The following is a 14844-nucleotide window of genomic DNA, read 5'->3' on the forward strand; positions in this document are numbered from 1 at the left end:
TCTTGTTGGTCTCCTCATTGCCTGGTTCTTCTCTTTTTCCCTGTAATCTGCCTTGATTAGTCTGGCAAAAAATTCTAGAATTTGCTCTTTGTAGTTTTTATTTTTGTGGGAGGAATCTATGTGAGAAAGCTGTTCAAGAAATAAAAGTGGAAGCTTTGCTACAATTGTATCTGTAGCTGTCACACCGTGACAGCCATCAAGAACCTCTAGAAAGCATGTATCTGACCTACTTTCATGGTTGTCCAGCACAATAAACCCGTCTTCCATGACTCTCTGCCATGTGGAATTTTTATCTTAGCAGATCAGTCATGCTTTTATTAAAGAATTATTTGCTTTCTTAGAAGTACCAGGATTGTTGATATTGGCAAAATGGTGTGGGAGTGGGATTATCCACAAGAAATTCAAGTGAGTAATGAATCTTCTGCCTATGTGTCTCAGAGAATTTAGCAGTGTAGAATTTAGGTACTGCAAGGACCTGACTCTAGTCAGCACCAGCTTCTCTGCCAGCCAGAGCTTGTATCTTCCCTCTTGTCCCCATGTACCTCCAATTTTTCCACTCCAGCTCCTTGCTCCTGTTTCCCCTATCAGCTCTGTCTCTCTCGCCTCCCTCTGCACCCCCAGTGCTGTTCCCAGGCCTGGCACCTGGTGCTGCAAAGCCAAGAGTCAGAGCTGTAGAGCCTCCAAGCAAACTGCTTCCTGACAGAGCCCTGGGGCACAGAGGGACCTGTTCGAATGCAGTACCTGCATGCTGGCATGTCTCTGCCTGGCATGGGCAAACTGATGCTGCTTTCTAAATTTTGAAACTTGCTCTGATTTGGGCAAATTGACAAGAATGACAAAAGAAACACTGCTGATGCCATTTCAGCCAAATTGCCAAGTGGTATTTCAAAACCTGACTGTCTTGGAGCTTCTCTAGGAAAAAAAAGACTTTTGGCTTAATACATTCAAAACAACATATTTTTCAAATCCTATTCTCAGAAACAGCTAAGCCATTTTACCTAGAATTTTTTTCCAAGTGATTCTGCTTCAGGCTTGAAAAATTTCAGTATGAACTGCTGCTTGCATAACATCCTCTCCCCCTAAACCAGCACGTGACATACATGCACAGACACCATAACGCAAAATCCTAACACCATGTGAGCAGCTAAGCTTGCCAGCCTATACTTCATGTATCTACTAAGTATGAAAACATAATGTTTATATTCAAGTTGATTATAGGGTTTTTTTTAGTATCTAGCATTTATGGATGAGAAAAGTCAGACAAAAATGCATGTGCTGTTGTATTCTCTGTTATGAGATTTCTGTTTCAGTTAATCTTTGTCAACTGCTGTTAATTCACCACCAGGGCAAAGGAAGGTAGTTTAGCAGCAGTAATACCCCATAGCCACATTACAAGAGCAGCCTTTGGGAATTTCATCCTACTTCAGCCTCATTCCTTTGCTGGGGCTCTGTTTGCATTCCATACAGCCACACCTGGATAAACTATTTTGCACCTGTTTTCTCTTCCAGGGTTTCAGCTAGGAAGTACATTTTTTTTTTTTGTCTCACTACTTCTCTCCATCACCTGTGTATTATAAGGATTTCTGCAGTTTGTGTTTCAATGTGTGCCTCTTTTCTGTCATGGCAGTTAGATAAAATTTCCTTAAATTCGAAGCCCTAACCTCCTCCAGCTCAAATTAATCCTAATACATCTTAATGAATCAAGTGCCTCTGATCATCTGAGGTAGATCAATTACAACATATCTTCTGTCAAGGGTGATATTAAGCAGAGCCACTTAAAAACCCCTTATGACAGTTTAGTATAGCTTATCCTTTCAGAGGTGGCTTGCAGCTGGCTACAACTCCCAGTCTGCTGTAGGACCAGATTATAGGAAAGTTTGTCTCTCTACAAGAGGTGAACACCATGCTCCTCTGAAAATGCTGCACCACTTCAGCAGGGAAAGGTAAGGAGGTACATGGATAAAGCTGCTTGTGCAGATCTCTTTTCCTTTATTCTGCATAATTTGAATCTGAGACTGGGAGATGTCACAAGACTTCAATGTTTTCTTTACAATGATACATTCAGGACTAGAAAAATTGGGACTAGTGTATACAAAATGCCTGGTAAGCTATTTTTTGTCCATTTTTTAAATATTAACCCATTTTATATTTAGTGTATATAAAAGCCCCTTGGATTAGAGACAGGAAATTGAAAACTTTCAGCAAAATGTTAGTTTGATCTCAGCAAACTAAATTCATAGCACTCACATACATTTTACCTGGGTTTGTATCTCCATAAGTGGCTGTAAGTGCTAACAAATCACATTTTCAAAGCACCAAAACAGTCCAAGTTAATTATAATGTGTAAATAACCAGAAATATTATAATGTGATAATATACATAATAATTCATGTAGCAAGACAGGCTGTAACTCTTTTAGTTGCAATAGTTTTGCTTATAATTATTAAAAGGGCAACCCTGATGTTAATTTTTTATGCTATGCATAAATTGCTTATGTTAATAGCTAAAACCCTTGTAAAAATAAAAATTTTAAAAAAAGAAACATTTGCTTTGCTGATCTCTTATGAAGTAAAAAGATTAGTCTGTATGTCCTTCTCTCCTTGCATTTCTCTCATCAGGAACAAATACAGACTGGGAGGTTTTTTGCTGTCAGGTTAAAGGATAACAGTGAGATACTGACAGCACAATACACCAAGCTAAGGCACTGCCAGCCTCACAGTGAAAGATAAAATTCAGCTTTCTAGCTCACTGCAGTTTCCCTGTGCCTATTTAGGGAGCCAAAACCCAACACAGTTTAATGTTCTGAGATGAAAATAGAAGCAGATAAAAAGAAATTAGATGTGGAAGAATAGGGAGTGAACCACATTTTGAGATTACATGTGTTTTCAAGGGCAAAAAAATTGTATTTACTGTGTGTGTCATAACAAAGAGCCTCCTGGTCAGAGCTTAGTCTGCCATGCACTGGCCTGTCTAAAAGAGGCAGAACGAGGCAGAGCATGAGGCTCATATGGCAGATGATACCATTGTCTCTGTAAATCTCATATTTCTGGAAAACCCTTCTAGCTATGACACTTGGAGCTGCTTGCTGTTAATAAGGTAAGGCAAGATTATTTTCTGTTTCTGCAGTTTGGCTCTACAATCATCATTTTTTAATTACCAAAGATGGAAGATATTCCTGAGCTTTGAGGATGGAGGATCTGAGTTGAATTGCAACAGACAAGTCCCATGTACAGTTATCTCCCTTTGACACATGCTATCTCCACCCAGAGAGTGCTTCTTCCTCACTTCCCTTCAACGCAGTCAGAACTTAGCTTGCACAATCTCCAGGCCTGAACTCCTTCCTCTCTTAGGTTTGGGGGTTTTATTATTTGCTACATACTTGTGGTCTTAGAAAATGGTGACTGTTATTGATGCTGAAACCAGTGCTGGACAGATGCTTGCCTGCCTGTGGGTGACAGGAAGAGGCAGAGAAGGATTGTGGGATGTAAAATGGAGGTCATGGTCTCCCTGAGTTTCTCATCAAAATATTATCAACTAGTACATATAAACAAATTCTTGCTGAATGAGCACCAGCTTCCTTGCCTGTCTTTTCCTGCTTCCCTGATTTACTTATTGCTCATGTCTCAGGTAGTGCTTCCCTCTCAGTCCTCTCCTTCCCATGTGCCTGTGACACCAGGACATTGCTTCATTGCCTCCACACCTTCAGCAGAGTTCCAGCAGCAGCACCTCCCCTGGAAAACTGTGAATGCATCACACCCACATACAGCAACCATGACAGAGACTCTCAGCATGGCCAGGACTGTCTGTCCCCGAGCTGCAGGATGCCTGATGCCACCAGCATCTGTCAAGGAGCCACCCTGGGTGAGGCATTGGTACTTGTCTGGTGTAGTGTGAACGTGCTGTGTAGCTCACATCCCACAGCACAGTCAGAGCCAGCCTCTGCTGGGTGGGTGCTGCCTTAGCAGGTCCCAGGTTCACGTGGTCATCTTTGGCCAAAGCAGCAAAGAACAAATATTTTGTGTGAAAATCCTCACAAAGCCTTCCTTAAACTCATGTGAGACCTCTGAAAAAGTCTTCACCTGAAAAAACAAACTTGTTTGCTAACCCAGGAGCCATGCCCTATACCCTCCATAATTTTTTTTATCAGGGCTGGTCCTCTCATTCTCCAAAACCATCCACAGAGCGAATGGTGCAGAAGGAGCAGGACATCTTCTCCCAAGTGAGTCAACTTATGTGTGCATGTATAGCCTACTTACTGCATCCCCAGAAGCAGTGATGCAGCTTCAAGAAAGTCTAGTTATGATAGGTGGGAAGAGATAAAGACAAACTTGGTGAGTCACAGGAGAATGCCAGGGGCAGAGCCTGCATTCAGGACTCAGAATCCTGTACTCCCACCTGGAAACCTGATAATAGGTAAGAAAGAAGGAAGTGATTGATAATTAAAATAATTATGGAATAAATTAAGATAATTAGTCTCCTTATTTATCTCCTAAAGTGTTGTCCAAAACTGGAATCCCGGGATTCCAGGCCCTCTGGTTTTGTGCCACCCTATAAAATAAGAGTCCCCATCATTAGGTCTTCTTGGGCGAGAGTTCTAATTTGTGACACTGTCCCCTTGTGCAGAGGTGCAGCTCCTCAGCTGGGAGGAAGCATCAAAATGGGAAATAGGAGTAGTGAAACAACGACAAACCAGCTCTTTCTACACTCCAGATAATTTTGCAGCTCTTCCTCATAGATGGGTCAGTCTCAGTGAGGCAGAAGTAGCAATTTGCTATCCCCCAAGGGCCTGTGTGGGGCAGAGAAGCCGTGAAACATTGAGTGGGATGGTGAGCCTGCCAGCCTTGGGCACAGGAGGCGAGGGATGTGAGGGGCTTGGGGACCCACAAAGAAAGCTGTGGCAGAAGGTAGAAGATGGGTGGTGATAACATAACTTTGCCTTCTGCACTCCCAGTGAAATCCTGCCTCCCTCACCCCACAAATCCCCATCTGGGGTTGGTGCTGTACTCCTGGGGCTCCTCTGCATTTTTCAGCTGTACACAGCACTATTACAGTTGGTCCAAATGGAAGTTTTTAGCCGGTTTAGTTTCTGCTGCTTGGCTGAGTGGTGAGCAGTGGTGCCTGCCGTTATGTCTCTAGTTCCTGGAAAATCTAGGATTTCCAGGTGGTTCCCCACACAGATATGTGGAAGACCCATGGCTGGGTTTGCACAATCAGATGTTCTTAGGCGACTGTAACTTCATCTTACAGAAATAATATCTACGTCAGTGTTGTATCAAGGGTGCTGGCTGGCACCTGCACTTCTGTGCAGGATGGAGAAAGGAGGCCCTTCCTCTCCCAACCTGCCAGCAGTGCCTGTGCCAGTCTCCCAGGGGTATTTCAGGCTTGCAGCACCAAATGACAGGCCCTGCATGGCACAAGCAGTCAAAATGCACCCAGTGGTGACCCAGAGGTTTGCAGGAATCTCTGCCATGAGTTGAGGAATAGAAAGAACAGAAAAAATACATTAGAGAAAGGGATAAACAAAAGAATTGTGAGGAGTCAAAGAGAAGATAAGGGAAAAATAGATAGTACATCCCATGTTTGCTAGAAGAAATCCAGAGCTCCCACTACCACAAAATAATACAGTGTAAGCCTATGCAGTGACTGCTGATGGCTAAATAACTTCAACAAACATCTTCTGGACTTCACACACACAGCTCAAACTGTGCAGAGGCAGGAGTGACTCCAGCCTTTGGTTTTCTCATTTGATTTGGGTTAAATCAAAAGTCTGACTGCAGTCAAAAAGAGCATCCTCTGGGAAAGAAGCACATAAAAACTGCTAAATGGTCCATCACTAACAAGAAATTTGTGTGCCTGGAGCAGCCATGTGTGTTGCAAATGACATTTTCTCCATTTATTTTTCTGCATTTTTGCCTTTAGAAACTGGGGTGTGAGGTTTCCTACCAGAGCAAAAACCTGATGGGAAGGTCTGTGTTGTTAGTCACATGTAAGCACCTTGGGAAGCTGATGAGATGCTAGAGATGGTCTAGGGGGCAAAACTTTTGTACTGTTAATACTTCCAGTGATTCATAAATTATTGATAGCACTCCTGAATACCTGGTGGCCAGGATGGAGGCCACTTCACCCACAAGGAATGCACTAATGAAAGGATGCAACAGGTTTTCATACTCAGAGAAGTTTCCTGGAAGAGCAAGAGCTACGCTTTTTCTATTGGAATTGAATGGCAAGAATAAAAATGGGTGGGAGTGCTGGAAGAAAATCTCACTTGAACAAAAGGAGGGAGACGAGGCTGGGTTGGGCGTGCTGGATCTGACTGGGCTGTGAGACAGGGATCAGGGTTAGGGGTAGACTCCCAGAGCTCAGCTGTGGGCTGGGTGGTCCCTGTCAGAGCAGTAGCATTCAGCATTAGGCTGCTATTACCTGAGTCATTCTTTAATTTATGGGAGCAAGATAGGCCCCAAAAGCCTAAATGACAACTTGGTAATAACCAGGAGTCCGGCACACCCTAAACTGTATTTTGATTTCCTCTTTCGTGACTCAAGAATGCAGCTGTCTCCTTTGCCTCCTTGGAATAATATTAACACACAGGCTCTTGCATTTAAGCCTGTCAGATGAATTCATGCAGGAGCAACAAATGTGAAATGCATGTCTGATCTGCTGGGAGCATGGGCTCTGAGCAGGCACCTCCTCGGGGCTATCAGCAGCCTGAGTGAGACCTGAAACACACATGAGCTGGCACCTGTGTCTCACCTAGCTCCTGCCTTCCCTAATTTGATGCAGATGAGTAGCATTCCTGAAGTCACCTGGCTACTCACCTGAGCTTGTGAGCTGAGCAGCACAGGCAGGATCATCTGCTCCCACCCGTGCTTCCTCAACTCGGGTTTCAGAGTCAGCTCGACTTGTGCAAACCCACTGACATGCCCCAAAGAACAGAAACTGAAAAACGTGGTGAGGGTTTTTCAGACAATACTGTGAGTTTTAATCTAATTTAATATATTCATGTTTAATGATGAAAACCAAGCAACAGAGGGGTTACATGGTGCTCAGATTTATGCATGCATTATAATTAGAAAATTAGTATGTAGTGTACTTGTGAATTCAGCCAACAGAAGAAAACAGCTTGGATATATGCAACAATGACATGTATCCACATGTATGTCAAAGCATAGGAGGTTTGTTTTTTGTTTTTCTTTTCGCTCCTTAGTCTTGCTAAAATTTTAAATGGAATATTTTACTTTTTGCTAGAGCAGTTAGAGACAAAGTAAAGCTTTTTTCCTTTTTGTTTTTAACAACATATTCGCACAAAGTTAGAATTTGAGCAATGATCAGTCTTAATGTTAAAAAAAAAAAAATAAAGACTTACCTATTCACAGTTAGAGTGGTTTCTTTCCAAGCAGCTTCTAGCAGGCAGCAGTTCTGCAAGTGTAGTGAAATTAGTGTTTATAGATGTTACTATAGTAACTGTATCTGTAGCCACAAGCTGGTAGACTTACATTTCTGGTTATCTGGCGAGCATCAAGGTATAATGGAAAAAAAGATACATGGTACTGTAAGACAGCCATGCTCTTGAGGATTCAAGAAGGAACTGCAGTTTGCTTCCTGACAACTTTCGTCTTTGATTTTACTTTATTGGAAGTAATAAGTTTTCAGGCTTTTAAGGTTCCTAAAGAATAAGGTTGTTCACCTAGCTGTGATCCTGTGAGCATTCACCTGTGCAGCTTCAGACATAAGCGCCCACTGAGTGGCCTCGATGCACATCGGTGGAGTTATTAATCTGTGTGAAAGCAGCAAATGTATTTTCAGTATCAAAACTGTAATTCATTACATGCAAGTGGGCAAACTTAATGCTGGGTTAAATATCATTATCTACCTGGTTAAAGGAGAACCTGGTGATTTGGGGGGAAAAAAACCCCAAAAAAACAAAACACGAAAAACATACAGGGGCATGTAAAGGTACATCAACTCCCAGGAAAACTAGGGGGTCTGTGTTCAGGCGGGGATATTAAGCGGTCCATCGCAGCCAGTGTGTTGTTCCAGATGTGCTCTTTGCTTGTAACATTTGCTCTGCCGAGGAGGAGTCGTGGGAAAGCTGAAAGCGAAACTAAGCAAGAACAGTTTCATTTTCAAGTCCGAAAGCAGAAACCTAACCGGCATAAAGAAAATGCAAGCAAAGAGCTTCTTGGGGCTGCTTAACCTACAGCGGCTATTTGCTATTTTAAAACGCGATTCGGACACTTACAACAAAAAATTAAAAATAAAAGACGAAGATAATTCTCTCCTAAATGTCAGAGAAACTGGATTTTCGTATCGCGTTTAATTTCCTATTAATCTTGACGCTGCTACCGCCAAGGGCAGCGGCTCCTCCACCTTAACCAGTCCGTCTTAAAGCGCCGGGGATGGCAGCAGCCATCTTACGGGTCGCTGTCACAGCTGCTGGCAAGCCCGAAGCCAGCCCGGCCTCTGCCGCGGATTCCCCGGGGTATCCCGGCTCCGCCCGAGCCGGGGAGCAGGTCTGACCCCCAGCCCATCAACACCCTGTCGATTTTAAAACCTCAGCAAAATACAAATATAAATAAGTAAATAGAGAAAAGCAACAGATCCCCTTGTTTCATTAAATACCTCATTTTATTCCATTCTGGTTTCCTATAATTTCGTGAATATGCCAGCTCAATGTATTACATCATGCTTGAAAATACCCCCAGGAGCTGCGAAGGGAAGAAGGACGCCACAGGGTTTTGTCACACACCTTTCCCCCCAAATATTACTCCGCACAAACCTAGAGTTATTTTTGCTTTCCCCATGCAAGGTGCCAAGGCCCTGTGCCTGCAAGAGCCCTCTGTCTGCGCCGGGACTTCCCTCCAAACTCATACTGCTTCTTTGATAGTTTAGCTTCACACATCAAAGAACCGTAAATCCCACGCAAACGCCCAGCCTCAATCCCAACCCTTTAAACCGTGGTGCCGTAGTACGGAATTGCCATTTGTGGTTTCTCACGGCTCAACCACGGTTTTAATACGTGCAACGGGGCAGAACCGCCTCACACCCGGTGCACTTGCTGCTGTGCATGGAGTGCGTTCTCTGGAGCAGGGCCATTTCCTTAAATTAAGTTTCAGTTAAAGGGTAATCCCTTTAAGGTATAAACTGACCTGGTCTCAACACTTGTTTCTGGACACAACAAACAACCAAGCGCCAGAACCATGACGCGAGAAACTGAGCAGAGAGTTTCTGAATTAGCCAGTATTTGAAACTGACCCGTACTCTTACATTCAGTTAGAAATTATCTCGGGAAGAAGACTGAACCCTTCAAAGCTGGCCGCAGAGTACACAGAGTGGGAAGGCAATGGTTAAGCCAAACAAAGTAGCGGCGCTCCGAGGGGCCACAGCGGCTGCGGCAGCACCGCGGGCTCACCGGGGTTCGGGACCGTTCGACACCGCCAGCGATGCAGCCTCTTTTTAGGGTAACTTTCCGCGCGGCCTCCCGGAGGGCCGGGATGGCTCCCTAGCGGCTCCGCACGCAGCGGGTGCCGCCGCCGCCCTTCCCGCGGGGGCGCCGCCCGCCCGCGCAGCCCCGCGCAGGGAGGCGGGCGCGCCCTTGCGGTGCGCAGCGGCGGGAGGCGGGGGCCGGCCCCCACCCCCGCCGGCGGGGCAGGAGCCGCCCGCGGAGCGGCGGGTCCCTCCTCCCGCCCCCCCCGGGGAGCAGCCGGCGGCGGCGGAGCGGTGAAGGGGAGGGTCTAAGGCCGGGCGCACCGCTCCCCGGCCGCCGCGGGGGTGGCCGCCGGGGGCCCGGTCCGCAGCGCCGCCGAGAACCCCGGGGGGGCTGGTTCGGCGCGCACCGCGGGCAAGAAGGCGCAGCTGCGCGCCGCGCCGCGGGCCAAGAAGCTGGAGAAGCTGGGCGTCTACTCCGCCTGCAAGGTACCGGCCGGGCGGCCGCGGAGCCCCCCCGCCCACGGAGGGTGGGGATTGACGGGAGGGGAGGGAGGAAGATGGGGAAGGGCCGTGCCCTGCCGGGCGCGGGGGCGGCTCGGCCGCCGCCCGGCGCTGCCCGAGGAAGTGGTGGCTGCGGAGGTGCCGGTGGATCCTGCTCCCCCCGGAGCTTTCCGGCCGGTGGCCGCAAAAATTAAACCCGCGCGCACCGAATACGGGACCGCGCGGGTAGCGCCGCCTCCCTCCCGCCCGGGGAGCTGCCCGTCCCGGCGCCGCCGCTGCCCGCCGCTCCGTCAGTCCCTCCGCGGGAGGCGGCGGCGGGCGGGGCGGCTCCCGGTGAGGGCGGTGAGCCTGGGTTAGCGGCGCTGCTGCAGCGCTCCCTGCGTAAACATCCCGGGCGGGAGCGGGGCACTCCTCTGCTCCGCCCGGAGGTCGCGGCCCCGACCCCGGGCGGGCGCTGCTCCAAGCCCGGCCCTGGCCGCGATCTCACAGCGCGGAGCTGTTGACACCGCTGAAGCCGCTGCTCCGAGCCGGAGCTGTCACTGTCGCCAGCAGCTCTGGCAGAGGGGCGAAGGGGCGCGGTCTCCGCGCTTGGGAAAGTTGTGTTCCCGGCGGTCACGTATCGCCGGGCCGGTGTCCGGTGTGTGGTGCCCGAGCGGACGGCGGGGTCCCCTGTCCACCTGTACCCTGCTCCAGCGGGGCTCTCTGCTCCGTGTCTGCCCTGCGATCGCATTCAGGAGTGCTACTCCTGGTTTCCCATCACAAGCGCTTTCTGTCCACCTGCTATTTCTTCTTGGTGGGAGAGGCAGGACTCGCCTGTTTATTGCAGAGGGAGGGAGCTCGGTCGGAGCTGTCACTCCCGCCTTTAGAGCTCTGACCGCGGGCATTGTCGCCTGTGCTCAGAGCACGGGCCGCTGGCTGCGCTGCTGCTGTCAAGGCAATTTCTGGATGCACAGCGGGGCTGACATATTTAGATTGGCAGTGCTGATGTCAGATCCTCTAGTAATGCTTTCAGCTTTGAGAGTAGCCGTTTGTGGAAAAAAAAAGTGCGTCTTATTTTCTCTGTTCTCCTACTTCTGCAGATCTTAAGTGAAAGGCCAAGCTAATAAACGAGACGAAGCATCATTGCACCATAGCTCTGTAGTCCTGGCTGGTGATGCAAGGAGATTTAGCTGTATGCTGAGGGCATGGCGCAATGCTGCCATGGGAGGGCAAATTACAGAAGCCACACATTGCAATATCTTTGCTGTTTCCACATGTGCAGGCACCTACACTTCTGCTTTGGTGCATGCATGGGACAGCTTGAGATTACACCAGTGCCAATAAGGTTAAAGAGCAGCTGCTGTAGTTGAACTTCGCAGCACTAAGTGTGGCCAGAGTGATATGGTTTGAAGCTTTTCCCGTGATAATTCCCCTTTACACCTCCATAATGGTACCAATATCACCCCATTTTAGTGTTACCAAGACTTACTAATAAATGAAGCTGGTTGTGAAGTGGATAAATTTTTCGTGGGCTAAGAAGTGTGTGTATTTGAATTGCCTTTTTTTCTTTTTTTTTTTTTTTTTCCTCTGATGCACCTCCAGACAATGTTTTTGGGGGTGAAAGCCTTCTCCTGTAGTGCTCTGCCCCGCAGAGGTTGCTGTGCTATATAGAAGCCTTGTCTCCTCTGAAACCCTTTGCTTCTTTGGGATCTCACCAGCCTCTCTCTTGCAGGTGCTTTGTGGTAAGGTGGGTGAATACCACTTAGGAGGGGAGGAGGGCACACTGTGCCTGCTGTCAGCCCCTCTTTCCCTCTTGCAGGACTCTGGTGATGGGGTACAGACAGGAACAGCTCCTCTCAGTGCTCTGCTGGGTGTCCTTGCTGGCCATCGTCTGTGACAAGTCTTGGGTTTGTGTCCCATTGGTACTGCAGTGATGAATGGAGCAGGACCATGGTCAGGGGGTCTTCCTCCTGCCAGGATGCAGGCACAGTTCCAGCACTAAATGCTGCACTGTGCTCAGATTAAAATTGCTGTTCAACTTCTCTACAGTGGCAGGCAGCTTGCTTTCAGATCTTGTAACAGAAACAAGTAAGCAGATTGGAAGCTCCTTGCAAGATTCTCCTGTGGGATAAGGTAGGAAGGATGGTGCAGAATGGAAGAATGTTTTATTTTTCTCCTTGAGCGCCTGGCAGGTGCTCCAGAAGGACTCTTCTTGGCTTGTAACATTAGTGATTTGCTGGAAACTGTAGCCTGGAGAAGCTGGTTTGCCAACTGTAGCAGTGCAGTATGTAACTTTAAACTTTTTCCTACTTCGGGTTGCAACTTCTCTTTCATTGATTTTGCATTTGTGAGTGCAAAAGAGTGAGAGGAGGCAAACGCTCACACCATCTCCGAAGGGGACATCTGTTCTCATTCAAGTAGTGACTATACGTGGATCTTATGTAAATCTACATGGAGCTGTACAAGTTGGAGTGCTAAAATATGTAACAGCATCCTTAACGCCAATCACCTTCTCCCACATGAGTTTCATTGCAAAATTCAGCATGCAGAATTTATTAGGAGCTCAGCCTCAGATATGTTTGGAGTAACAGCCAGGGAGCACCTGTCTGTTAGGGATCAGGTCAGAACACAAAAAGGTGGAGAGGTCAGTCACTGGTGACAGCAGAAATGCTGAGCAGAGAAGAGTAAAAGGCACTGCTGTGCGGCAAGGTGCTTGATCCCCAAGAAGGACCTCCTGGTCCTTCTTTACAAACCATCCCTTTTCATCATGGGAAACATGGACAACAACTGCTGGTAAATACATATTTGGTGTATCCTGAGCAGAATGAGCCTGAAGTTTAAGGAGCTGAGGCTAGACAAATGCGGAGTTAGGGTTTTTTTCCTGATAAAAGAACTGAACAGGAGAGTTGTAGTTCTTGAGCTGCTCCACTTGACTTGTTCCTCTGTGAGAAAAGTCTGTGTGGAAGGTATAGAACAGTCTCTTAGTAAAAAACCTTCTTGAAAGCCCAAGTCTGAAAGAGGAGGGTGGCATTCTGAACAAGATATATAAGAGGAGTTGGTACAGTTTTCGTGACTCTTGGAGGTACACAGTAGTGCTGTGTGCTGTGAGGGGTTTTGTATTTGGCACTTGCTGTGCCTGTGTGTGTGTGAATGGCTGCATACATCATTTTGGTTTTGTGCACTGTGAAACTGAGCATTAGGCATGTGAGCTTGCAGAATTTTATATAAAAGCAGCACTGTGTGACTTACACACATAAATATATTTAATGAAGATGTAGGAGGAAGCCTCCTCTGCATTTTTTTCCCCTATTGGTTTCCAATATGTGAAAATACAACTCTCTCATCTGTCTCACTGGGAGCTTTTTTTGTAAATAAGGTGAAATATGTACTATTTTAGTACACTAAGTTTTCTGTAAACTTGTTTATTTTTCATTATACATATCTTACAGTAATGCCTGGGTGTTTACAGATATAATTAGAACCCAGTAGCCTAAAGCACATGCACAAAGAATAATACCTCCTTGAAGAAAAGCTTTTTGCTTTAGATAAGCAAAGTAGACAGAGTGACAAGGGTTGTGATGAGATGGCTTGGCCAGGGCCCTGCAGCAGGTGAGCAACAGGCAGATGTGGAAGTAGAATCCCAGCCCCAGGCACCAGACCACCTGCTGATCCTTTCTTGAAGCACTTCTTCCCACTTCTCATTCTAGAGTGACCTCTAGTTTTCCCACACATAATAATAATTAAAAAAAAAAAAGTTCATAAGGTAAACTTGTGCCACCTTTTCAATAAAAAGATATTTTCCTGATTTTTATAAGGCAGATTAAGATGAGGCCAATTTGGCCATGTTACTACTGGGCTCTGTACAGTGGGAGTACAGCTCCTTGAAGCTCAACTTGAAATGTATTGTTTTCTGCAGAAATGTATAGGAGACAAAGAAGTAATCTAAAGCTTTCTTATCACTTTCATTGTGGAGTGAATCTGTTTTATAATGTCTTACAGGCCAAATTAAAGCATCTTCCTTTAAATAGGAAATCTGCCATTAACTTTACAAGGTAGGAACTGGATGCTTATTATTAATAAAAGCTTTATATGGTAGCCCACTTCTCTTCTGTAAGTGAAATTGGAAAGAACAGGGAATAAAATAATTGGATCAATCAATAAATGCCCGTTAAGCTGCCCATTAAACTGCTTATTTTGTATTGTTAAAGTTAAATGGGTCAGCTATTTTCCTGATACACGAGTGGCTCTTTGAGTAGTGTCCATCTGTCTGGTTCTTGGGTACTGGACATATGAGTAGGGAAAATATATGATTTAAATTCATCAGTGTAATTATTATAATTTATGTATTTGATAAAGTTATCATTTTGAGCTTGCTGCCAGTATGAAAAAGCTTATAGGGTATTTTACACAGCTTTTGTGTTGGGAGGAAGATGTTTTCTAGAGTAATTATACTTGCTGGAAATAGAGATCTGTAATGTTCTGTGTTTAATCTGTTGAGACTGTTTTGCATCTCAATTACCAAATAGGGTAACCTGTATGATTTTTAGCTGGACAAAAGAATCCTGCACAACAACTATTTGAAACTCAGATTTAGAATTGTTGGGGTCTTTTACCTTATAATTAAGTTAGCTTGCAGTTTGCCTATTCACTATCTAAAAGGGGGAGGGATATTTTAGTCAGTAGGTAACATTCTTAATTTATTCTTTTTTGCAGAGCTGAAATTCACCTAAAAGTGGTTGAGATATGTGTAATATTGTAACTTTCAGGTGCTTCCTTTTTAAATACAATGCTAACAGTTTGTGTTAAAATATGCTGTATTTTTTCACGGTCCATATTTGACCTGTCAGTGAATACCTATTCAGAATTCTAAAGGAAACGATCACTTCAGTTTTCCTAGAGTTATAGTTTTCACTGCCCAGAGCTACTGGACAGTTTGAT

General features: G+C 46.0%; 2 protein-coding genes across 2 annotated transcripts in view; one reads left to right on the forward strand and one right to left on the reverse strand.

Annotated features, from left to right (window-relative positions):
- The window catches only part of PP2D1 (protein phosphatase 2C like domain containing 1), a 28580-nt gene extending 20822 nt beyond the window's left edge, over nucleotides 1-7758 (reverse strand). The window contains 3 exon segments of the mRNA XM_041466227.1: nucleotides 2-662; nucleotides 6816-6912; nucleotides 7711-7758. Of these exon segments, the coding sequence (XP_041322161.1) occupies nucleotides 2-662; nucleotides 6816-6912; nucleotides 7711-7758 (806 nt within the window).
- A 638-nt stretch (nucleotides 7759-8396) lies between these two features.
- Nucleotides 8397-14844, forward strand: part of KAT2B (lysine acetyltransferase 2B) — a 41472-nt gene continuing 35024 nt past the window's right edge. The window contains exons 1-2 of the mRNA XM_041466229.1: nucleotides 8397-8510; nucleotides 9736-9912. Of these exons, the coding sequence (XP_041322163.1) occupies nucleotides 8397-8510; nucleotides 9736-9912 (291 nt within the window). The remainder of the gene's footprint in view (nucleotides 8511-9735; nucleotides 9913-14844) is intronic.

The sequence above is a fragment of the Pyrgilauda ruficollis genome, unplaced genomic scaffold (genome assembly GCF_017590135.1).
Source record: "Pyrgilauda ruficollis isolate IOZ18807 unplaced genomic scaffold, ASM1759013v1 scaffold2, whole genome shotgun sequence".
NCBI lineage: Eukaryota > Metazoa > Chordata > Aves > Passeriformes > Passeridae > Pyrgilauda > Pyrgilauda ruficollis.